The sequence below is a fragment of the Crocodylus siamensis genome, chromosome 8 (assembly GCF_052110815.1).
Source record: "Crocodylus siamensis isolate JL-2025a chromosome 8, ASM5211081v1, whole genome shotgun sequence".
Taxonomy (NCBI): domain Eukaryota; kingdom Metazoa; phylum Chordata; order Crocodylia; family Crocodylidae; genus Crocodylus; species Crocodylus siamensis.
The window spans coordinates 51,772,078-51,793,423 of NC_143402.1; the positions used below are offsets into that span (position 1 = coordinate 51,772,078).

At 59.9% G+C, this 21,346-nt stretch overlaps 3 protein-coding genes across 8 annotated transcripts; 1 reads left to right on the forward strand and 2 right to left on the reverse strand.

The window, feature by feature from the left end:
• On the forward strand, positions 1-7,347 carry BCAP31 (B cell receptor associated protein 31). 4 transcript variants are annotated; one of them, XM_090060896.1, is made up of 8 exons: positions 1-47; positions 1,108-1,218; positions 1,586-1,686; positions 2,249-2,396; positions 5,314-5,449; positions 5,625-5,751; positions 6,256-6,356; positions 7,022-7,347. In XM_090060896.1, exons 2-8 carry the CDS (start codon positions 1,127-1,129, stop codon positions 7,058-7,060), a joined length of 744 nt encoding a protein of 247 aa, XP_089917022.1. In that variant the 5' UTR covers positions 1-47; positions 1,108-1,126; the 3' UTR covers positions 7,061-7,347. The 4 variants fall into 4 exon arrangements, with proteins under 4 accessions (XP_089917022.1, XP_089917021.1, XP_089917020.1 ...); XM_090060895.1 differs by having other exon boundaries at positions 16-47; positions 1,093-1,218; positions 5,628-5,751; XM_090060894.1 differs by having other exon boundaries at positions 29-47; positions 1,093-1,218.
• A 553-nt stretch (positions 7,348-7,900) lies between these two features.
• On the reverse strand, positions 7,901-17,802 carry SLC6A8 (solute carrier family 6 member 8). Of its 2 annotated transcripts, none has more exons than XM_090060774.1 (13): positions 16,538-17,802; positions 15,044-15,175; positions 14,419-14,671; positions 13,917-14,049; positions 13,377-13,514; positions 13,054-13,157; positions 12,116-12,240; positions 11,528-11,640; positions 11,037-11,174; positions 10,748-10,850; positions 10,445-10,545; positions 10,002-10,178; positions 7,901-9,541 (listed from the first exon to the last, which is right to left on the reverse strand). In XM_090060774.1, the coding sequence occupies exons 1-13, from the start codon at positions 16,752-16,754 to the stop codon at positions 9,410-9,412; spliced, it is 1,866 nt and encodes a 621-aa protein (XP_089916900.1). In that variant the 5' UTR covers positions 16,755-17,802; the 3' UTR covers positions 7,901-9,409. The 2 variants fall into 2 exon arrangements, with proteins under 2 accessions (XP_089916900.1, XP_089916902.1); XM_090060776.1 differs by having other exon boundaries at positions 13,377-13,511; positions 16,538-17,801.
• Positions 17,803-18,497: 695 nt separating this feature from the next.
• EMD (emerin) lies at positions 18,498-21,324 on the reverse strand. 2 transcript variants are annotated; one of them, XM_090060921.1, is made up of 7 exons: positions 20,930-21,324; positions 20,743-20,820; positions 20,597-20,677; positions 20,399-20,485; positions 20,244-20,314; positions 19,680-19,729; positions 18,498-19,611 (listed from the first exon to the last, which is right to left on the reverse strand). In XM_090060921.1, exons 1-7 carry the CDS (start codon positions 21,009-21,011, stop codon positions 19,386-19,388), a joined length of 675 nt encoding a protein of 224 aa, XP_089917047.1. In that variant the 5' UTR covers positions 21,012-21,324; the 3' UTR covers positions 18,498-19,385. The 2 variants fall into 2 exon arrangements, with proteins under 2 accessions (XP_089917047.1, XP_089917048.1); XM_090060922.1 differs by lacking the exon at positions 20,743-20,820.
• Positions 21,325-21,346: the final 22 nt, after the last annotated feature.

Sequence of the window (21,346 nt, forward strand, 5' to 3'; positions counted from 1 at the left end):
TATTTCCGGGCGGGGGGCGTGGTTGGCGCTATTGGGGATCTTGTCGGGTGAGTGGTGTCGCGCGGCGAGCGGGGCAGGGGCCGTTGGTATTGGGCCTTGAGTCCTAGGGGCTGCCTCATAGTAAGCCTCGGGCGGGGGAGAGAGCTGAGTCCCACCTCATTGGCAGGTCCGTTGGAGTGGGGGAGCTGCCACACTCAGCCATGGGGGAGCCTGCTGACTAGTTGACCCTCTGGGGTAGGGGCTGACAAAGTGCAGCCCACCAGGCTGTTCTATCTGGCCCGCGGTGCCTCTAAACATTTTAGAAAATTAATATTTATCTGCCCCTGGCTGCCTGTCATGTGGCCTTTGATGGCTCATCAAAACTCAATAAGTGGCCCTCCACCCAAAATAATTGCCTGCCCCTGCTCTTAGGGGTTGCAGTGGGGCAGGGGGTGCCAGAGATAGAGTTCCTGGGCCATGAGGTGGTGCTGTCATACTGAACCATAGGTAATTGCTGCATAATGAGCCATCCAGGGGCTGCTTTTGAATGTGCCATTCAAGACTTCCAGTGGGATGGAGGATGCCATGCAGTGAACTGTTGGGACAGCTGGGGTTGGGGGTTGGTAGCCACCACTGCTGTAGCACCCAAGTCTTGGGGGGAGTCATAAACAGTGACCCATTAAGGGAAGTGCATGGGGTAGGGGCTACCAGATAGTGAGCAAGCAGGGGGGTGTTGCAGTAGGGGCCTGTCACATGTGGTTGTGTTGGTCCAGGGGCTGCTAGATAATGAGCTGTGGCTGCGTTGAAGGGGTGGGCCTGCCAGATCAGGAGACATGTGGGAGGCAGGGGGAGCTTCCCGGGATGGTGGGGCCAGGCTACTCTGAGTCCTCAAAGCCCCAACTCCCTTAAGCTGCAACTGGCACCCCAACTCTTTCCCCCCACCCCCTGCAACAAAACAATTCTGGACCCATGGTAGGAGTCCAGGTGTCTGACTTCTGCCTGGGAGGATTGAGGGAGACTCTGTACTCAGACTCCTGGGTTCTCTGGGGAAGAGAGGGGTGGGGCTGGGAGCCTGAGGGTATCCCTGGCCTTCTTGCTAATGTGGGGGGCTAGTGCTGCCCCCCCCAGAACCCCTCCCAGCGTCGCCATGAGCCTGCAGTGGACAGCTGTGGCCACCTTCCTCTATGCTGAGGTCTTTGCTGTGCTGCTGCTCTGTGTTCCCTTCATCTCTGCAACCAGGTGAGATTCTCCCCTCCCCCACACCTGAGTTCTCTGGGTATGGTATGGAGCTGGGGCTCTCTGTGTGGGGAAAGGAGCCTAGGGGTAAGAACCTAGACACCTGGGTTGCCTGGCTGCAGGTGGTGGGCCTGGACGGTGGGACTGCGAGCCTAGACATCTGAGTTCTCTTGGCGGGGGTAGGGGGCTGCATTCTCTAGCTGGGTAGTGGAGCTAAGATCGGAGGGTTTGGGAGCCCAAATACCTGGGTTCTCAGAGGGGTCCACGGGCTGGAGCAGGGGTGGGGAGGATCCAGGGGCACACTGCTGCCCTTCTGGCTCTGGGGAAGCCAGGTATCTGGGCCTGAGCCCCCTCCTCCTCTTTCCCCTAGGTGGCAGAAAATCTTCAGGTCCCGCTTAGTGAGGGCAGTGGTGACCTATGGGAACACCTTCTTCATCGTTCTCATTGTAATCCTCATTCTGCTTCTAATTGGTAAGTGGTCCTGTGAGGTCACATGGGGGTGGGAGGGGCTGTGGGGTCATGGCAGATGTGCTTTTTGTAGTGTTACCATGTAGTATTAGTAATCTTTTAGCAGTGGGGTTCCAGAGGTCTGGGTCTAAGCAGGAAGTAGGGGTTGGAAGTTGGAGCTGGGATCCTGGTCGAAGTCTCTGGGCTGGGCTAGAGCAGGGGACCACCAGGGGGTGAGGTGCTACAGGTCGGGGTAGAGGGCTGTGGGCTGGGGAGTGAGGGGCACCAGCAGGGCTGAGGAGTGCAGGTCAGGAGTTGGGGGAGGGGGCTCGAGTCCAAAAAGGTTGAGAACCACTGCTTTATGGGGTACCTTAGCCCTGCCCCCTCCCATGCAGAGCAGAGCCTGGTTTCTCCTGCCTTCAAACCCTGCCCTTGGCTGCATCTTAACCCTTTTGAGGGCCAAGGGCCTGGAATCTCCCTATGGTAGGGCACCTGGGGGGGCATTCAAGGGGGGTCTGGGAGTTCTGGCGGGTTAATCCCTTGCATGCACCCTGGGGGGTAACACCTTACCCACCCACCCCCCCAGATGCGGTGCGGGAGATCCGCAAGTATGACGAGGTGCCTGAGAAAGTGTCTCTCCAGCACAGCCCAGGAGCACTGGAGCATGTGCACATGAAGCTCTTCCGTGCCCAGCGCAACCTTTACCTGGCTGGCTTTGCTCTTCTGCTCTCTTTGTGAGTGGGGTGGGGGGTGAAGGGCACTGCCATGGGATGGGGGCTGTGGGTTGGAAGTGAGGGGCTTGGTGGGGATTTATTTCAAGACTGACCTTGGCACCACCCAAGACTCTGGCTGGCTCTGGGGTGGGCAGCGGCTGCAGCTCCTCAACTTCTTGAAGTTCAGCAAGGACAAGTGTAAAGTCCTGCATTTAGGATGGAACAGTTCTATGCACCAGTACAGGTTGGGGGCTGACTAGCCAGGCAACAACTTTGTAGGAAAGGGCCTGGGAGTTAAAGTGGACAGTAAGCTGAATATGAGCTAGCAGTGCACCCTTGTTGCCAAGAAGGCTAACAGCATACTGGGCTGCATTGGTAGGAGTGTTGCCAGTAGTTCAAGGGAAGTGATTTATTCCCCTCTATTCAGAACTAGTGAGGCCACATCTGGAGTACCGTGTTCAGTTCTGGGCTCCCCACTACAGAAAGGGTGTGGGCAGATTTGCTCTACTCTGCCTTGGTTATCTCTGCTTGGCCTTGGTGAGACTACAACTGGAGTACTGCATCCAGTTCTGGGTGCTACACTTCAGGAACGATGCGGAGAAGCTTGAGAGAGTCCAGAGGAAGACCATGAGCATGATTAGAGGCCTAGAGACTGGGTCATATGAGGAGAGGCTGAAAGACTTGGGAGTGCTCTTCTCCAGGCTGAAAGGGCTCAGAACAGCCTGTACATATATAAGGGGTGCACATCAGGGCCTAGGGGAGCATCTATTCACCAAGGCCTCCCAGGGAAGGACAAGAAATAATGGGCACAAACTGATTCAGGATCACTTCAGACTGGACATAAGGAAAATCTTCTTTATAAGCCGAGTGCTGAGGGTTTGGAACAGGCTCCCCCAGAGGTGGTACAGATGCCTACCCTGGCAATCTTCAAACACTGACTTGGAGCCCATCTTGCTGGGGTCATCTGATCCCAGCAGTCTTTCCTGCCCAAGTGCTGGGGTGGGGCTGAACCCAATGATCCACAAGGTCCCTTCCAGCCCCTAACAACTGTGAAACTATGAAAGAGTCCAGTGGAGGGCTACAAGAATGGTGAGGGGGCTGGGAGATGCAACTTATGAGGAAAGACTGAAGGAACTTGGCTTGCTTAGTTTAGTGAAGAGAAGACTGAGGGAAGATTTAATAGCAGCCTTCAACTACCTAAATGGAGGTCTGAAAGAGGATGGAGCTAGACTGTTCTCATTGGTGGCAGATGACAGAACAATGAGCAATGGTCTCCAGTTCCAGCCAGGGAAGTTTTTAGGTTGGATATTAGGAAGAACTTTCTCACTAGGAGGGTAGTAAAACAGTGGAACAGGTTATCCAGAGAGGTGGTGGAAGCGCCATCCTTGGAGGTTTTCAAAACCCAGCTAGACAAAGCTTTGGCTGGGATGATCTAGTTGAAGATGGTCCTGCTTTGAGCTGGGGTTTGGACTTGATGACCTCCTGAGGTCCCTTCCAACCCTAACTTTATATGATTTTTGCTGGGCCGTGTCTCATGGCCCCATGCCCAGCTGTAGTCCCCTGCTGGTCTCTGAGCCCAGCCCAGCACTGGCTGATTCTTCTGGTGCCTGGTAGGGCTGTGGGACAGCTCTAGGTCATGCAAGGGCAAGAGAACCTATCCCAGAGCCAGTCACATTTTCAGCATCCACAAAGAACTAGCTTTAAAGGGTTCTGCCCCAGAGCCATCTGCATCATAAGGTCCCTGTTATACCCAGCCCTTCCCTTCTGCAGACCTAGCAACATCTCGGCATTCCATAGAACCAGCCTTACTGTGTCCCACCCCAGAGCCAGCTGCATCCTGGAGTCAGTTGCACTCAGCTCCAGTGCTCTACGTTATACCTAGTCCTTGGTGTTCACCCCAAAGCCAGCTGTACCTTGGTGCACCCCCTTAGAGTAGGCATGGGCAAAATACAGCCTGTGGGCTGGATTCACCCTCTGCTGCATGCTGGCAAGGGTTACAGGGCTGAGTGGGACTGGCCCCACATGCTGCCATCACCTCAGCCTGAGACTGGGGTGAGGTCATGGGGAGCTGTGCACTGTGGAGCTGGGCAAGGCTGGCCTGACTCTCTACCACCCCCTGCAGATCCAGGGCCTTGCACTCTGGGGCCTCTGAGGGCCACCCTCTTTCTCCCCCCCCTCCCCCCCAACATGCACACATGCACATACACTCCCACCGCTCCATCAGCGCACACATGCATTCCCACCCCCATCATAACCCCCCAGCTCTCCTCATCCACTTGCACACCCCCCCATCCACATACCTGCCCACAGCCCCCATATACATTCCTACCCTCTCACCCCTTGCCATACCTGCAACCTCCCACACACGACCCCACCACTACCACATACTTCCACATACCCTCCCCTTACAGTCTTACTTCTCTGTGTGTGTGTGTGGGGGGGGGTGGTATTTTGAGCTATTATGCAATCAGTCCTAGATACACTATGCAAACGCACATAAATCTGGACAAAAATATTTTTAAATAAAATTAAAATAAGTTATAGTAGATGTTTGTTTGTATACAATTTCCCCCCCCCCAGTTTCAAGATGGTAACCCCTCCCCCCTCCAAAAGAGTACTTCCAGGGCAAGGGGAGGGACTTCTCAGTCCTAACCTCTAATCTCTGCCACTAGACTTCCAGTCCCAAGTGGCAACCAGGGGGCAGGGTACATGTCAAGGGGCGGGGCTACCCTTGCAGCCCTCCACAGCTCACCAAAACTGTTTTAGTGGCCCTCCAGCCAAAATAATTGCCCACACCTGCTTTAGAGACCGCCTTAATGTGTCACCCCAGAGCCAGCTGCATCCTGAGGTCCCTGCTATACCTAGTTCCTGCCCCACCTCAAAGTCAGCTATCACCAACCTTTCCATCCAGCCCCTATTAACTCTTGTCTCTCTGCAGCCTACTGCGGCGCTTGGTGACGCTGCTGTCCCAGCAGGCCTCACTCCAGGCCTCCAATGAGGCCTTCAGGAAGCAGGCAGAAGGGGCCAGCGAAGCAGCCAAGCGCTACATGGAGGACAATGACTATCTCAAGAAGGTGGATGGGGCTGGAGATGGGACAGGACTGCACTGTTTCAGGCTACCACCAGAGGGGGCTGGACACCTGGGTTTTCTCTAGGTCTGGGGAAGAGGGGATGGGCTCTCCCCAGCTCTGGGTGGGGGCTGTGGGACCCAGGTGCCTGGGTTCTCACCCCCTTGGCAACTACCCACAGCAGCTGAAGCTGGCCGGTGTGGATGTAGCTGAGCTTCCCCCCAAGGATGTGGGGGCCCAGGAGGAGAATGAGACTCTCAAGGTCAAAGTGCAGAAGCTCAAGGATGAGCTGGCAACCAGCAAACGCAGTGAGTCCATTCTATGGGGCCTGCGCACCGCAGGGTCATCTGCAGTTTAACCCCAGTTTTACACAGCCCTGCCACGCACCCTAGAGCCCACTGCATGTCAGCAGCCCCATAGAACCAGCCTTTGTGGGTCTCCCCCCAGGGCCAGCTGCTTCTTAGGGCCCTGTTACACATGCACCCTAGCATGTGGGGCCCTAGGACCCACCCCAGAGCCCAGCTGCATCTTGGGTCTCCCATAGAACTTCATGTGTCCCACCCCAGAGCCTGCCATGTGCCAGAGTACTTATTATACCCAGCCCTTGCCTCCCATTTAGGAGCCAGCTGCAGTTCCATTCCCACTCTCCTTCCCGCCCCCACACACACTCACTTTTCCCCCCTCCCCCCAGATCATCTGGGCTGCCCTTCAAATCTGAGGCCAGGGCAAGGGGGCTCTCCCAGCTCCTCCATGGATCTGTTGGAGCCCCCCTGTTCCTGCCTAATAGGATCTTCCCCCTGCCCTGTCCCCAGCCCTGGAGAAGGCAGAGAATGAGGTCCAGGCCATGCGGCGCCAGGCTGAGGGGCTGACCAAGGAGTACGACCGGCTGCTGGAGGAGCACGCCAAGCTGCAGGTGAGGGGCAAGGCCAAGGGGGGGAAGGGGTAAAGCAGGGCCAGGTGAAGAGGGGTGTGGTAGAGCAGTCCTGTTGTTCCTGGAGTGCCTGAGAGCCAAGGGAGCGGAGTTAGGTGGAGGCCTGCCCCCTCCAGGTCTTTCCTGACCTACAGTCCCCTGACCTACAGTCTCCTTCCTCCCCAGGCGCTGTGCCGGGGTTATTTATAGTACTTGGGTAGAAACCTGAGCTGTCACCTGAGCCCTGAGCTGGTGCTGGGTCTGGGGGGAGGGGAGGGGCTGGAGGCCTGTGGAGCACCACAGGGAAATTGGGGGGCTGAGGACCATTGTGGGGCCATGGGAGGTTGGATGCCAGGAGTGAGGGACCCTACTGGCTCTCTCTCCCCCTCTTCCCTATCACCTCCCTGGTGTCTTGTACCCAAACTACGTGCGGGGCGGGGGAGGGGGCTGGCGTGGTGCCCGGCTGGACTCCTGGACCCTGTCCCTGCTTGGAGCCACCCATGGGTGGGGCAGCACCAGGCAGACTGTGGTGGGGGAGGGGGCAGTGGAACAAATCTGGGCTGGTACAGGCTGCATGTTGGCAAGTGAGAATAATGGATGGGCTGCATGACAGGCATGAAAGGTATTGTCCCCCCTGACCCTTATCTATCTGCCCTCCCACACCCCAGGCTGAGCACTCTGGACCCAAGGACAAGAAGGAGGAGTGAGCACCTCCCTTGCTGCTGTGGGTGGGCCTGCTGAACACCCTGCCTCCTCCATGCTATCACTACCCCCCTCTGGGTTCTGGGGGAGCTCCATCTATCATAGCCTTGCCCCCTCCTTTTTCTTAGTTGGAGGGGGGAGAGCTGCTCTGTACAGGAGTTGGGTGGGGGGATCCTGGTATCCCCTTCTCCCTTGTGGGCTTGTGCCCTCCCCGCCTGGAATTCTTTTTTTTTTTTTTTTTTTTTTTTACAGCATCAATGCTTTTGGCTTCAATAAACGACATGGGAACCAGGTGCTAACTGGGCTGTGTGTGCAGGGGGAGGGTAGTTGCCTGGGTTTTCTTGGTGAAGAGGAGGCTGGGAGCCTGGACACACAGGTTCTCTGTGGGGTGGAGTGTAACTCCCTGCCTAGGCCCTGCTTTGGTGCCTGGGTTATTTTCTTGCTATTGGGTGAGGACTGACTCGGGGAGCCTCATGCCTCTGACCCAGACATCTGGGTTCTCTCCCTTATTCTGGAGGAGGGGCAGAGCTGGGAGCCTAGAAAGCCATGTTCATTTCTCATCTCAGCTAGTCATGGCCTGGAATCTCCCCCTCCCCCTCCCTCTCCCAGTGGGACAGATCCCTAGTCACCCTCACATGGTTGCATCCCATGGCTTTGACTCACCCCTGCTCCCCCACCCCCTTCATCTTCTCCCAGGACACCCAAGTTCCCTTTGCCCTGGTAGGGAACTCAGGGCCTGAGCCATGCTGGGGCCTCAGACACCTATCTCCCAGCCAGGATGAGCACTGGGGCATCTAGGCCTACCCTCCTGCCCCTTTAAAACACATGCACAGACTCAGAGCAACTTAGACACTCATCAGCGTTTATTGCTTTATGTAGAGATGGGGGTATTTGCCCTCCACAGATGGCATTTGAGTATTTGCCCCAGGGGGTTGTTGGAGTGGGTATTTGCCCCAATGGAGGATAGTTGGGTGGGTTTTGACTTTGGGGGGTACTTGGAATGGGCCTTAGCCCCAGTCTGTCCCCAAGGGGTAATTTACCTATCAGGAGGGCCTTTGGCTGGGTATTTAACACCCACAGGAGTAGGTGGGCTGGGGGTTGGGGGGAGGAGTCTTGCCACTGGAGAGGCAGGAAGCAGTGCAATGAGAAAGGGACATGCTTCCATGGGTTCCCTCCCCACCCTTCTGTCCTGATTACAGAGGCAGCAATGAGCTGGGTTCTTCAATGAGCCTGGACAAATATGCCCCCTCTTTATTCGTGCCTTCACCTCCTTTAAGAAATTCATTAGTTTTAATAAATTGCTTCCAAGCAGCAGAGATGCATGTATTTACATATCATGGAGCTAATTAACAGGGGTTTTCTCTTCCCCTTCATTAAGCAATTAAAAAAACCCGAACAAGAATCACCTGATGGAAGTGCCTAAGGGTGCCCCCCCCCTTGCCACCCTTCCCCTCCCTGTCCCTTCACACCTTTGCCCAAATGCCTGAGTTCCTTGCCCTCTGCATACCTGGGTCCTGGCAGGTGCTGGGCTGGGAATGGGATGTGGAGCCAGCCACATTCCAGGTTGTTCTATGTGGCCAACTGGGCCCCACCCCCTCCTTAGAGCCAGCCCCTGCCCCCTGCAGTCAAGTGGGGGATGGGGGGAGAACCTAGGTGTCTGCATTCCTGTAGTCTCAAACTCTTCCCCTCCCAAAGCCAGGAATGAATGTGGGTGTCCAGCCTCCCCCAAGCAAAAAAAGAACCCAGGCACTGGGAGTCCCCTGCTCTCATCTGCTCCTCTGCCAGAGCCCAGAGAGAACCTACCACCACACCTCACCCCAATAACAAAGATTTGAATTTTAAAAATAAGTTCCCTTTTCATTCTATTTTTGGAAAAAAACCCAAAAACAACAACATTATAATAGAATTGGCTCATTTAAGTAATTAATTGCTCTTTCTCCTTACAAAAAAAAATCTAGCATCTTCCTCATGGCTTTTTTCCTGCAGAGAACCCAGGTGTCCAGGCTCCCAAGCCCAGTCTCAAACTGGGGGCAGAACCCAGGCATTTGGGTTCCTGTCCCAGGCTGGGGAGGGAATCCAGGCATCTGAGCTCCTAGGCCCAGTGTCAGCTTGTGGAAGAAACCCAGGCATCCAGGTTCTGCCCCTATCCCAGGCTGTGAGCAGGGGGAGTATGGCGGGGGTCAGGGAAGTCCCAGGTGCCCAGGATCCTGGACTGGGGAGGAAACCCAGGTGTCCAGGCCCTGCTCCGCTCCATGGCATCTGAGCTATAGACATGGCACTGAATGGAGGGGGGGAGATGCCCCCACTTTGCTGGTGTGGGGGGGGAGGAGAGGTGGGGAGGGGGCATTCAGAGGTTACATGATGCTCTCCAGGACAACAGCCTTGGTGTTGCCATCTTCAACAGGGCTGGGGCCCCCGCTGGCCCCCCGCACCTTGTACTCCAGATGATGGAGCCCAAACACAGGCTGAGTCAAGCGGCGCCAGCGCTGGTTAGGGCAGGAGGAGAGAAGGGGTTAATGGGACCCATGGGTCCAGGCACAAACCCTGACCTTGGTCCCACCCCCAACTCCCCTCCCATCTTCCCACCCACACTGCTTCTCACTCCTGACCCACAGCCCCTCCTATAGCTCCATGGTGCCCCTCATTCCTGACTTGCAGCCCTGTCCATGGTAAAAACCCATGTGCTTGGGCTCCCAGCCCCCACTATTCTCACCCCCCAGCCCCTACTCTCTGCCCAGAGAACTCAGGTGTCCAGGTTCCTCCTCCACACACAGTACCCCTCCCTCCCTATCTGTAGCCCCCTCTATGATGAGAACCCAGGCATCTAGGCACCCAGCCTCCACTGCCCCCCAGAGAGCCCAGGTGTCTGGGCTCTCATCCCTGGCCCACACTCCCTGCCCAAAGAACCAAGCCCTCCAACCATCCCCCTGGACCAGCAGGGCTAACCTGGGGCAGGGGCCCAGGCTGGAGCAGCAGCTGGGCAAGGGCAGCACTGGGCAGGCAGAGCACAGATGAGAGGGTCAGGCCCCAACCCACAGCTTCGGCCCACCAGGGGTAGACATAGGTGTGGCGCCCGCCATAGGTAAGTGGCCGGTAAGATGCTGCATGGAACAGGAAGATGCCCTGGAAGGCGGGGGGGAGGGCAGTGAACCCAGGCATCTGGAATCCTCCACCTGGGCTCCTAGAGCAGGGCCCTGGCTCCCCTCCAATACTGTTCTTCAACACCTGCATTCTCCCTGGTATTCCACAACCCCCACCCTCAGCACCCATAAAGAACCCTGGCATCCAGGCTCTCACCCACAGGCCACTCCCCCTTCTCCCCCTCCCCCCAGACAACCCAGGCTCCTAGCTGCCACCCTCCACAGAGAACCCCAGCATCTGAGTGGTACCAGGCAGACAACAGGCGTCAGCACCATCCAGCACCACTTCATCCAGCGGCTAGGACGGTAGCCAATCATGCAGGACACATCATCCAGGAACCGGTCAGCACCTGTTCCAGAAGGGGAGGGTCATGGTGGGAGGTGGCTCAAAACCTTGTGGTACCTCTCACTCCTAACCAGCAGCCTCTCTCATCAACCCAGTGCCCCTCACTCCCATCCGATGCCTGTCACTCCTAACCCAAAGCCCCCCACGGTACAAATGGTGCCCCTCACAGCTGACTCACAGCCCCTCCTCCCTCCATGGGGACTTACCATAGACCCAGGCAATGATGATGCTCTCCCAGAAGGCCTGCCACAGGAGCGTGGTCCCACTGGCTGAGTAGTAGTCAAAGAGCTGGAAGACGTACATACCGCCCTGGGCAGGGGTGGGGCAGGTGAGCACACCATGCCCCTCACTCCTGACCTGCACCCCCTCCAGACCCTGTGGTACCTCTCACCCCCAATCCATGGGCCCCCTCACATAGCCTTATGGTGCACCTCACTCTCAACCCACAGCCCCCCCATCCCAACCCATGTTGATGCCCCTGACCCACAACTCCACCTCAGTAACCATGGAGAGGTCGATGCAGAAGCAAACAAGGCAGCATAGCAGAACCATGACCTCGCGCTGGAACCGGAACTGATAGGCTGGTGGCACCACATCCAGAATGCCAGTCACGAAGCCCTCGACACCCACAAACTGCAGGCATGAGGTAGGGTGAGCGGGGTTTGAATACAGAGGGCCCCAGGCACTCAAGCCCCTACTTCCTGGGAACCCAGATATCTGGGCATCCACCCTAAGGACCTCAAGTGTCCCAGTGTCCCCAGTCCAGGGAACCCTGGCATCTGGGCACTCACCTTAGTGAGCCCAGGTGTCCAAGCAGCCAACCCCCAGTGCAGAGAACCCAGGTGTCCGTGCCCCAGCTCCTCAAGGTACCCAGGTGTCCAGGCACCCAATCCCCACTGCAGGAAACCCAGGTGTCTGCTTCCCTTCACCCTCCCCTCCGCCCCCGCCCCCGCTGCCCAACAGGGAACCCGGACATCCAGGCACACCTGACTGTCCAGGCCCAGCATGAGCAGCATGACGAAGAAGAGCGCAGCCCAGAGCGGTGCCACTGGCATCAGCGCCACAGCCCGTGGGTAGGCAATGAAGGCCAAGCCAGGGCCTGGAGTGCAGGAAGAGGAGGGGGCAGCTGGGACCCAGGTGTCTGAGGCCCCATATCCACCCCCTCTCCAGAGCCCACCTTTTGCCCAGGGCAGGGAGAGAACTCAGGCATCTGGGCTCCCAACCTAACAAGACCTCCTGGCTCCAACCCACCAAGACCCATTTAGCGATAAGACCCAGGTGTCTGGAGCAGAACAGGAACCTGGGTGTCTGGAGGCAGAGAATCCAGGTACCCAAAGAGGCAGGAATGCATCTGGGCAGTAGGGAACCCAGGCATCTCGGGCCGGGTGGGGGGGAAACGGACACTCAGGCATATGTAGGGAACTCAGGTGCCTGGGGGAGCAGGGAAGGAACTCTGGCATCAGGGTGGAAGCACAAGCCTCCAGGGTCACTGGAGGTCAGGGGCCCCAGGCCTCCAGGGTCAGGGAATGCAGGCATTGGCTGGTGGGGGAGGAGGGAAGGGCGGGTCAGGTTACCTGAAACAGCAACAGCGCCCACATCGGTGCCCTGCTCATGAGCCATGAAGCCAAGGACACAGAAGACAACAAAGCCGGCAAAGAAGCTGGTGCCACTGTTGATGGCAGCCAGGAGCAGTGAGTCCCTGTGGGGTCATAGGGTTGCAGGGAGGTCATAGATGTCACAGTGGTGTCACAGGGGTCAGGCCCCCCTCTAATCCCCCCATGGCACCCTAAGGTATTCAGGACAAGGGCAGAGGGGTCTGTGGTGTCTTTGGGAGTATGGGGGACTGGGAGACCCTGGGGGATGTGGGTGGCTCAGGGGGATCCCCTGGGGTTTGGAGGAGGGATGAGAGGGTCTTTGCAGGGGTTTAGGGGTCTGGGGGGAGGTCACCAAGCATATGGGGGTCTTGGATCCCCAGGGATATAAGAGGAGTCTGGGGGCTCCCTGGAGGGTATGGGGAGCTCTGGGGTTTCTCACAGGTATGGGGGGGGTCTAGGGAGTGCTTGGGAGAGTCTGGTGGGGTCTCTGGGCAGCGTAAGGGGGCTGGGGGGTGTCACCTGATATGGAGAGGTCTTGGAGGGGAATCCTGGAGTAGAACAGGCCCCTGGGGCTCCTTGGGGGGCTCCTTGGGGGCTCTGTGTGGCCTCCAAAAGTATGGGGGGTCTAGAGGGTCCTGGGTGGGTCTCTGGGGGTGCCTGGAGGGTGTTGGGGTCCTGGGATGGTATAGGGAACTGAGGGGCAGCAGGCTTATGGGGCAAAGGGGGTGTCTCTGCTGGGGATGTTAGGGTCTGGGGAGCCCCTAAGGATATGGAGGGGTCCCCTGAGCATCTGGAGACTCCCCAAAGTGCATGCAGGGTTTCCCAGAAATTTGGGGGGTCCTAGAAGGAGTCCTTAGGGGTTCTGGGTGCTTGTGGGGACATCAAAGGGGTCTGTGGGGGTTCTGCAGGGGTCTCACCGGTAGCAGTCATTGTGGAAGCGGTTGTAACTGCCCAGAGCTGTCAGTGCACCAAGCCCAATGGCGTAGGAGAAGAAGATCTGTGTCCCCGCATCAATCCACACCTGGGAGCGAGGGTGAGGGATGAGACACCTGGGATCAACTGCCTCCCCCACAGGGAACCCAAGCATCCAGCCCCCAACCCCCACCAGTAGAGAACCCAGGAGTCTGGGACCCCTCAACCATGCATGGAACTCCAGTGTCTGGGACCCGCCCCCTCCAGAGAGAACCCAGGACTTCAGGACCTCCTCCCATCACAGGGGAGCCAGGCATGCAGGTAGCACCTGGGGGCGGGCGAGCTGGGCCCAGTCTGGCTGCAGGTAGAAGCGGACACCAGTGGAAGCACCAGGCAGCATGGCCCCGCGTACCAACAGTGCCAGCAGCACCACATAGGGTAGCAGTGCCGTCACGTACACCACCTGCTAAGGGCAAGAGCCAGGGGTCAGAAGCAAACCTCAGGAGCTGCCCACAGCTCCACAGAACTCTAGAGATTCTAGAGACCCCACCTCCATATCCCCAGGCTCCCCCAGAACCCACCAGCCCTCTACCTCTCCTTCAGCCCCTCAAGGCCACAATGCGCCCCCCCACAAGCATTCTCCAGGACCTCCCAGAGCCCTCCAACTCCTCCAGCCCCACCAGGCCCTCCCATAATCCCCTGCAGCCCTCCCCCCCAATGCCCCTAGATCCCTCCAGGCCCCCAACTCCTCCAGGGACACCCTAGCCACCCCTAAAGCCCCCCCAGGCCCCATACATCCCCTCCACGAACCCTCAAAGCCCCCAACTCCTCCACCCCCCAAGCTCCCTCCAAAGCCCCAGCTCCCCACCTTGCCAGCAGAGCGGATGCCCTTCCAGACGCAGAAGTAGACAAGGGCCCAGCAGACCACAAGACAGAGCACAAGGTCCCCACGCAGCTGCCCTGGTTCCTCCAGTCCCCCTGAGAGCCCCAGCACCCGGTTCCTGCACACAGGGAGGCATGAGGAGGAGCATGAGCTCTTGAAGGGACATGGGGGTCAGTGCCTGGGGGCACAAGGAAGTACAAGGGGGCATGAGCTCACAAGGGAGCATAAGGGGTCAGGAAGGGCATGAGTGTGAGCTTATGAGGGGCATGAGTGCACAGGGGGTGAATACATGAGAGGTGTGAGGACATGAGTGTCATGGGGAGGCATGAGGCAGCATGAGGAGCACAAGAGAGCATGAGGGGGATCATAGTACCAGGGCCATGAGCTCATGAGGGGGCACAACCCACCTCACCAAGGGGCATGAACTCATTATGGTGGTGGTGGGGATCATGTGGGGATTCATGCAGGGGTCAGGGGTCACACTCACTCCCAGAACTCAAGCACGGGGGAGCGGGAGGGAGCATCGCTCTGGGAGCTGTTGCTGTGAGAGCTGTTGCCAAGGGGCCCATCATGGCAGGCAGGGCTGTTCCAGGAGTGGCCACAAGTGGCCCAGGGCAGGTCCCCGCCGCTTGCCACTGCCCCGGCCACAGCACTGCCCAGGTAGAAGAGGGCCCAGGACAGCACCAGCACGTAGTAGGTGTTGCAGTAGAACACGATCAGCAGCGACGCCAGTCCCAGCCCTGCCAGGAGGTCAGAGATCAGGAGTTGGGTGTCAGGGGGCACCTAATCCATGTCTGACCCTGGGTGGGGGTGGGGTTTCCCCTGCCTAAGGGGACCCAATGCAAGCCTAATTCTGGCCCTATGGTATGGGAAAGGCAAGGATTCCAATCCAGGCCTGATCCTAGGGAGGGTCTTGCCCCCTGAGAGCCCAGATTCAGGCCCAATTCTGGAAGGAATGGGCAGGTCTTTCCCCACCCCAGGGGCCCTGATTTGGGCCCGACTCTGGCCTCATTCTTAGGGGGAGAAGGGAGAAGTTGGAGATACAATCCAGGCCCGATTCTGGGGCGGGGGGATGACAGGGGGATATCAGGTAGCCCTGGAAGGTCACTAACCTTTGAAGAGGGGGGCAATGTTCCAGGCTGAGAGGCTCCCGGCCTTCATGAACTGCCCCAGCGAGATCTCAAGGAAGAAGATGGGGACCCCCCCGAGCACAGCCATCAGCAGGTAGGGAATGAGAAACACTCCTAGGAAGGCATGGGGAGGGGAGGGGTCAGAAACAGCTCCACTGTTCTTTCCCTCACTCCCAAACTGCGGCCCCCACCTTCACTCTGCAGTGTCCCTCACTCCCAACCCACAGCCCTCCTCAAACCACAGGGTGCCCCTCAGTCCCCACTTCCAGTCCCACCCCCATAGTCCCATGGTGCCCCTAATTCCCACTCCTGGTGGTGCTAGCATGTAATGGGATATGTGTGTGTGTGTGTGTGTGTGTGTGTGTGTGTGTGTGTGTGTGTGTGTGTGTGTGTGTGTGAGAGGGAGAACTCTATTTATATCCTGGTCTCTCCTTGCCCCTCCCCACACTGCCCCCCATAGCTCATTTCATAATCCCCATCCCCCCAATGTTGGGGGGGAAATTAACACTGGGGGGGGAAGGGTACACCCATGAGTTTTGCATGTCCCACACATGTATGTTAAAGAGCATGCATGTGTATGCACATGCATGTGCAGAGGGTTCCTAAGCAATGACGGAGGGGAGGTGGGGGGCTGCAGGTTAGGAGTGAGGGGCACCATAGGGCTAAAGGAGGAGGCTGCAGGAGGGGAGTGAGGGGCACTACAAGGCTGTGGGTGGGGTGTGGGTGTTGACAGGCTGACAGACAACGACACATGGGCAGTGGGGGTAGGGGGGTTGAACAGACAGACATATGGAAACAGGCGGAGGGAGGGGGGAGAGGGGGGCTGGGTAGGAGTGGGGAGTGAACAGCTCCCCTCTACACCCCCAGAGTACCCCCAGCCCTGCCCCGTCCCCCACAGGGGACTCCAGCACCCCCAGATTGGACAGCGCCTGCCCTGGCCCCACCCCCACGCGTGTCCCTGCACCCCCACCTGACTACCTTCGGCTCCCACACGTGTCCCTAGTCCCCCATGTGACCTCCCCCTGTGTCCCTGGATCCCTCAAATGACCTCCCACCCTGGACCCTGTCATGATGTTCTGATCCCCCCACCCATATTTTTGTCCCCCCACATGACATCCCTACCCCCAACATGTGTCTTAGCACCTTCCACTTCTGTCCCTGGACCCCCTTTACAGGACTCCCTCACCCCCACGCCTATCTCCAGACCCCCCACATAACCTCCCCACCCTCTCCAGATGTCCCTACACCCTGACCTGTGCCCCCAGGCTCCCCAGGTGACCTCCTACCAGGCACCTGTGTCCCTAGCCTCCCCATGACCTCCCCAGCCACTGCGCTTATCATTGCACTCCCCACCCGTGTCCCTAGACCACTCACATGACCTCCCTCACTCCTGTCCCAGGGCCCCCCCCACACCTCCCGTGCCCCTGACACGTGTCCCCCCGTGCCCTGCTCACGCATGCCCCGGCTGGGCCCTACCGCCGCCGTTGCGGTAGCAGAGGTAGGGGAAACGCCAGACGTTGCCGAGCCCCACGGCGAAGCCCACACACGACATGATGAAGTCCATTTGCCGCGCCCACGTTTCCCGTGGTGGTGGGGCGGTGGTGACCCCCGGCGAGGGGGGAAGTGCCGGGGCAGATGGGGGCGGTAGCGGGGGGTCCCCTGCTACCAGCCCTGCACCCTCCTCCTGGCACATGGCTGAGGAGACTTGGGGGAGGGGGCAGTCTCTGGGGGGTCCCTGGTCCGCTGGGGATATTGGGGGGTTTGGGGAACAGCTTTGGGGGGGGGCCTCTAAGGGGACTGGGGGATCCCTAGGGCAGTCTCCTGGGTGGTCTTGGCAGGTCTCTGCAGTCCGTAGAGGGGTCTCAGGGGCTTCTAGGGGCTCCCGGGGGGGGGTCTCTGGGAAGGTCTTGGATTCGGGGGTCCTGGGGAATCTGAGGGTCTCAGGGGTGCCTAGAGAAGTCCAGGGGGGCTCTTTGGGGGAGGTCTTGAGGTGCTGCAGGGGGGATACTTGAGGAGGTCCTGGGTCTAAGGGAGAGTCTGGGGGGTCGGAGTTTCTGGAGGATTCTGTGTTCCTGGGGTGTCTCTAGAGGGGGGGCAAAGAAGGTCAGGGAGACCCCAAGGGGGATCCAAGGGGGTGTCTGCGGGAGGTCTCAAGGGGAGGTTTTGGTGATCTCTGGGGGGCTCTCTAGGGAGTTCTGTGCCCAGGGATCTCTGGGGGGGTGGTCTCTGAGAGTGCCTAGAGGATCTCTGTGGGGTCCTAGGTCCAGCAGTCTCTAGATGGGGTTGCAGGGGGTCTCTGGGGGGGGAGTCCCTGGGGGAGTTTTTAGGGGAAGAGTCCTGGGTCTGGGGTGGTGCAGGGGGGTCTGGAGGGGTCTCTAGGAAGGTCTCTGGGGTCGTCTAGGGGAGTCTCTAGGGGGTCCTGGGTTCAGGGGGTGTCTAGGGAGTCCGGGGGGTTCTGGGGGTGTCTGGGAGGGTAGGGGGGTCTCAGAACCCGTCCACGAAGCACTTGAAGGTCAGCCTAAAAAACCGCATGGGGGGCGTGGGGGGCGGGGCGCCCCGGGCCTGGCTGGGGGCCCTGGCGGGGGTCTCTGGCAGCGGGTGGGGGGCTCTGGCTGGGGCTAGGGGGTCCTGCCGGGCCGAGGGGAGGCGCTGTCCCTCTGTCCGCCGCTCGCTCCCTGGCTGCGTGCGTCCGTCCGCCCCGACCAGCCTCGCCGAATAGCTCCCCCGCCCCCCCCCCGCTCCGCGGGGGTTTTCACGGCCCAAGCGGAGGAGGGGCAGGCCAGATTGCAGTGACGTCAGGCTCCGTCACGGGACCCGGGTGACGCCTCTCCCACAACTTCGTCTGCAGCCACGCTGGAGCAGCTAGGGCGCCCGAGGGGGGGGGGGGCAGAGCTGGGGGACGGTGAAGGAAGCCCGGACCCCTGGGTTCCCTTTGGGGGCGTGGGTGGGGGCTCTTCGCCTGCTCCCCCCTAGACTAAGGTAGGAATTCGGGCGTGCAGGGATGTGCTATGGGGAGAGGCGGCGTCTGTAGGGGCGGAGTTCTCCTGTGGACCGGGGGTTAGCTCGGGCCACTGCAGCAACGGGGCGAGCGCGCGTGCGTAGGTTCCTCGTTTGTCCTTGCGCATCTCGGACATACACGGGTGGGGGGGTGTTTGTCACCTGGGCTCCGGTCCGGCCATCCCCAGCATGGGAAGGACGATGGAAAGGGGTGCGTGTAAAAGAGAGAGCTCACGTCTGTGGAGGGGGGCGGAGATTGAGTGTGTGTGTACGTGCGCCCCCCCCCCACACACACACACACTTGGGGGGACTTCCTCAGGCACTCAGAGACTCCAGACATCTGAGTTCTTCACAACCATTACTTCTACCCCGCCTCCCAGGCGAGAAAACCCAGGCGTCGGGACTCCCAGCCCCACAAGAAATCTCGTGACAATGCAACTAAAAAAATCCATATTTTTATTGGGATTTTTTTTGCCCCCAGAATAATGGATCGCTCCCCACATGGCACAAAATAACCTCAGATGCGTTGAAAGACAGGTGTTGCTAGGCAACCCCAAAATAACTTCTCCACTGGAAGGGTGGGGGTGGGAGTTGCCTTATCCCACCTGCCAGGGTGGGAACCGGCATGACTGAGTTCTCTGGGCTGGAGCGGGGCAGGGCTGGGGGTAACTTGGAGGCGGTTGACAGGGCCTGAGGAGGGGGAGGAGCTGGGAGTGAGTGCAGCGTCAGGATTGGTACGGGGTGACCCGGGGAGGTTGAGGGATCAAGGGTGTGGGTCTGTGTATGGGGCGGTCCCTGGATTACCTGGGGCCCCGGCTGTGGGGGGGTATCCCAGGGGGACAGGCTGGTTGGGCAGGATTCCGGTAGTTGGGGTGTCCCATTGGAAGTGGGGGTGGGGATGGGGATCTATGTAGCGTGGGCCATCCCTGAGTGCACCTTGAGGAGGGGGTGGGAGGGAATGGGGGGCCTTAAAAACAGGGGAGTGGTCCCCAGGGTGCCTGGAGCAAGTAGTAGGGTGTCGGGAGTGCCCCGGATGTATGTGAAATCAATGGGAAGTTTTAGAGGGGTCCATGGGAGTTCCCCGGGTTCTGTGTGGGAGAAAGTCCTTGGGTATTAGGGGGGGCTCCAGCTGTGCGAGGAGGGGTTCCTAGGTGCATGTGTGGGCCTGGACGACCCCTGAGAGGTTTTTGGGGGGCAGTTATGGGGCCCCTGGTGTCAGAGACTGTAGCAGTGCCTGGGGGCCCCTGGATGCGGGCGGCTGGGTTGGCTGTGGGGAAGGGGGGTTCCTGGGGGGTCTCTGGCTGGGGAGCAGGGGGTCCGCAGCCCCTCAGCCCTGCAGGCTGCGGGGAAAGGGGTTGTCGCTGGCGCCACCCTGGAGAGCGAAGTAAACGAAAGCGAGGAAAGTGGCCACAGCTCCAAACACCAGCAGCTGCAGCCACAGGGGCAGGAAGCGCCGGGGGGCGCCGGGAGCCGCTACGTCCGCGGCCGGCCAGCCGCTGGGCCCAGGGCGGATGGAGGGGCGCGGCGCCACGCGCTGGTAGGCAGTGCTGTCCCTGAAGGGGAAAAGCGATGAGGGGGGCACCGTCCCGGCCCCGGCCCCCCCCCCCCGGTCTGCGCTCACCTCTCAATCGCATCCCCCCAGGGGCTGCTGGCACCGGGCTCCTCCTTGCTCTGTGGGGAGATCCCACGGCCAGTCAGCAGCGCTGCCGGACCCTCCCCTCGCCTCCCTCTACAGGCCACTCCGGGAAGAACCCTAATTTTCATAGCCACACCCCAGAGGGCGGGGCGCGTGGGTTCTATTTGCATCTCCGCTGATCGCTTGCATATTTGCCGCGCGGGGGCAAATCCCCGGCGCCCACGGAAGGGGGAGGTATCTTGGGCAGCCCCTGGAGTTCCTGCGTTGGAAGTGGCAGGTCCCTCCTCAGTGGAGGCGGCGACCCGGGAAAGGGAAGTAATGTGTAGAGGCTGGGTGTGTCTCCGTGTTCAGCGCGGCCTCGCTGGCACGCAGCGCGCTGTACCTCACGCACCAGGAGGGTTGCTCAGTCGGTCTCTGACGCGCGTGCGCCCGGTATGCGGGGGCCCCCGTGCTCTGGGCGTGCCCGGACGCCTAGGTTCTCTGGGTGTCCCTGGCCCGGCCCCGCCGCCCCCAGTCCCGCGGGCCCCGCCAGATGTGTCCCTCACTCACGGGCCGTATTGGGTCGCTGTAAAGCCGGGCAGGGGGCTCCTCTGTGTAGGAGCCCTGGTAGGTATCCAGATCTAGCGGGACACAGAAGGGGGCTGAGACCTGGGTCGACCCCACCTCCACCAATGGGGAACCCGAGGCCCGGCTCCCCCACTCACCTTCGCGCCTGTAGCCGCTATTGGGGAGTACAGGGTGGTCTGGGGTCATGTAGGATTCCCGGATGTAGAGCCTGGAGGGGCTCAGGTCTACGGGGGTGTGGGAGGAGTTAGTCTGACCCCCCAGCCCCCCAAAAGCCCAACGGTGCCGCTCACTCCAGACCTGCAGTCGCCTGCCATAGCCCCACAGGCCCCGCTCACCCTCTCCTTTGTATCGGGCCCGGGCTCCGTCCTCGGGGTACTTGTAGGACTCTGTCATGAAGGTCTCCGTGGCAAGAGGTTCTACAGGGGGAGGGGGGAATCAATTCAGGTGGAGGCTCCCCGTCTCCCCCACAGCCGGCACTCACCTGGCGGCTCCCCTGGGCCGCCCCGCGTCGTGCGCTCCACCTCGTAAACCTTCTTTTCGTAGAGCTTCCGTGTGGAGCCTGGGTGAGGGGGTGGGAGGGTCAAAGCCCCATACCCCCGACCCTCACTCCGAACCCGCAACCCCCTTCGCCCCAGATCGGGACCCCCGTGGCTGCGCCCCCCTCATACCCACAACTGGCCCGTGCGAGATCTGGTAGCTCTTGAGTTTAGCAATGAGCTCGTTGTCCGTCAGGCCCTGGTACTGCTCCATGCTGCCCGGAAGAGGGGTGAGGAAGCTTAAACCCAGGCGTCGGGGCCTCCGGGAGCTCCGCGGGCGGGGAAGTAAGGCTACGGGGTGGGAGCAGGGGGCGCGGCGGAGGGGTCAAGATATCGGGGCAGGCCAAGCTGGAGCCGCAGCGACTGGGAAGTGACTGGAGGCGGGGTGGCCCCACCCCCAAACTACGTTACCCAGAGTCCCCCACGGCAGCCCGAGCGCCGCCACGGGGAAGGTGAAGCGGGCGTCCCCAGACACCTGGGTTCTCTCCCTGGCGGGGAGCTCAGAGACTGAAGCGTGAGTAGAGCGGTGTCGAGACGCCCGGGCTCTCT

What these genes read in the sequence shown, in the direction of transcription:
- BCAP31 (XM_090060897.1), top strand. Translation starts at nt 1,079, where the DNA reads ATGTGGGGGGCTAGTGCTGCCCCCCCCAGAACCCCTCCCAGCGTCGCC. An exon ending in CCCTTCATCTCTGCAACCAG is followed by an intron (nt 1,219 to 1,585) that starts GTGAGATTCTCC and finishes TCTTTCCCCTAG; the next exon opens with GTGGCAGAAAATCTTCAGGT. An exon ending in GCTGGCAACCAGCAAACGCA is followed by an intron (nt 5,752 to 6,255) that starts GTGAGTCCATTC and finishes CCCTGTCCCCAG; the next exon opens with CCCTGGAGAAGGCAGAGAAT.
- SLC6A8 (XM_090060774.1), bottom strand. Translation starts at nt 16,754, where the DNA reads ATGTGCCAGGAGGAGGGTGCAGGGCTGGTAGCAGGGGACCCCCCGCTA. An exon ending in CATTGCCCCCCTCTTCAAAG is followed by an intron (nt 14,672 to 15,043) that starts GTTAGTGACCTT and finishes ACCTCCTGGCAG; the next exon opens with GGCTGGGACTGGCGTCGCTG. An exon ending in TTCCACAATGACTGCTACCG is followed by an intron (nt 12,241 to 13,053) that starts GTGAGACCCCTG and finishes ATGACCCCACAG; the next exon opens with GGACTCACTGCTCCTGGCTG.
- EMD (XM_090060921.1), bottom strand. Translation starts at nt 21,011, where the DNA reads ATGGAGCAGTACCAGGGCCTGACGGACAACGAGCTCATTGCTAAACTC. An exon ending in GGCCCGATACAAAGGAGAGG is followed by an intron (nt 20,486 to 20,596) that starts GTGAGCGGGGCC and finishes ACACCCCCGTAG; the next exon opens with ACCTGAGCCCCTCCAGGCTC. An exon ending in TGGGGGGATGCGATTGAGAG is followed by an intron (nt 19,612 to 19,679) that starts GTGAGCGCAGAC and finishes TTTCCCCTTCAG; the next exon opens with GGACAGCACTGCCTACCAGC.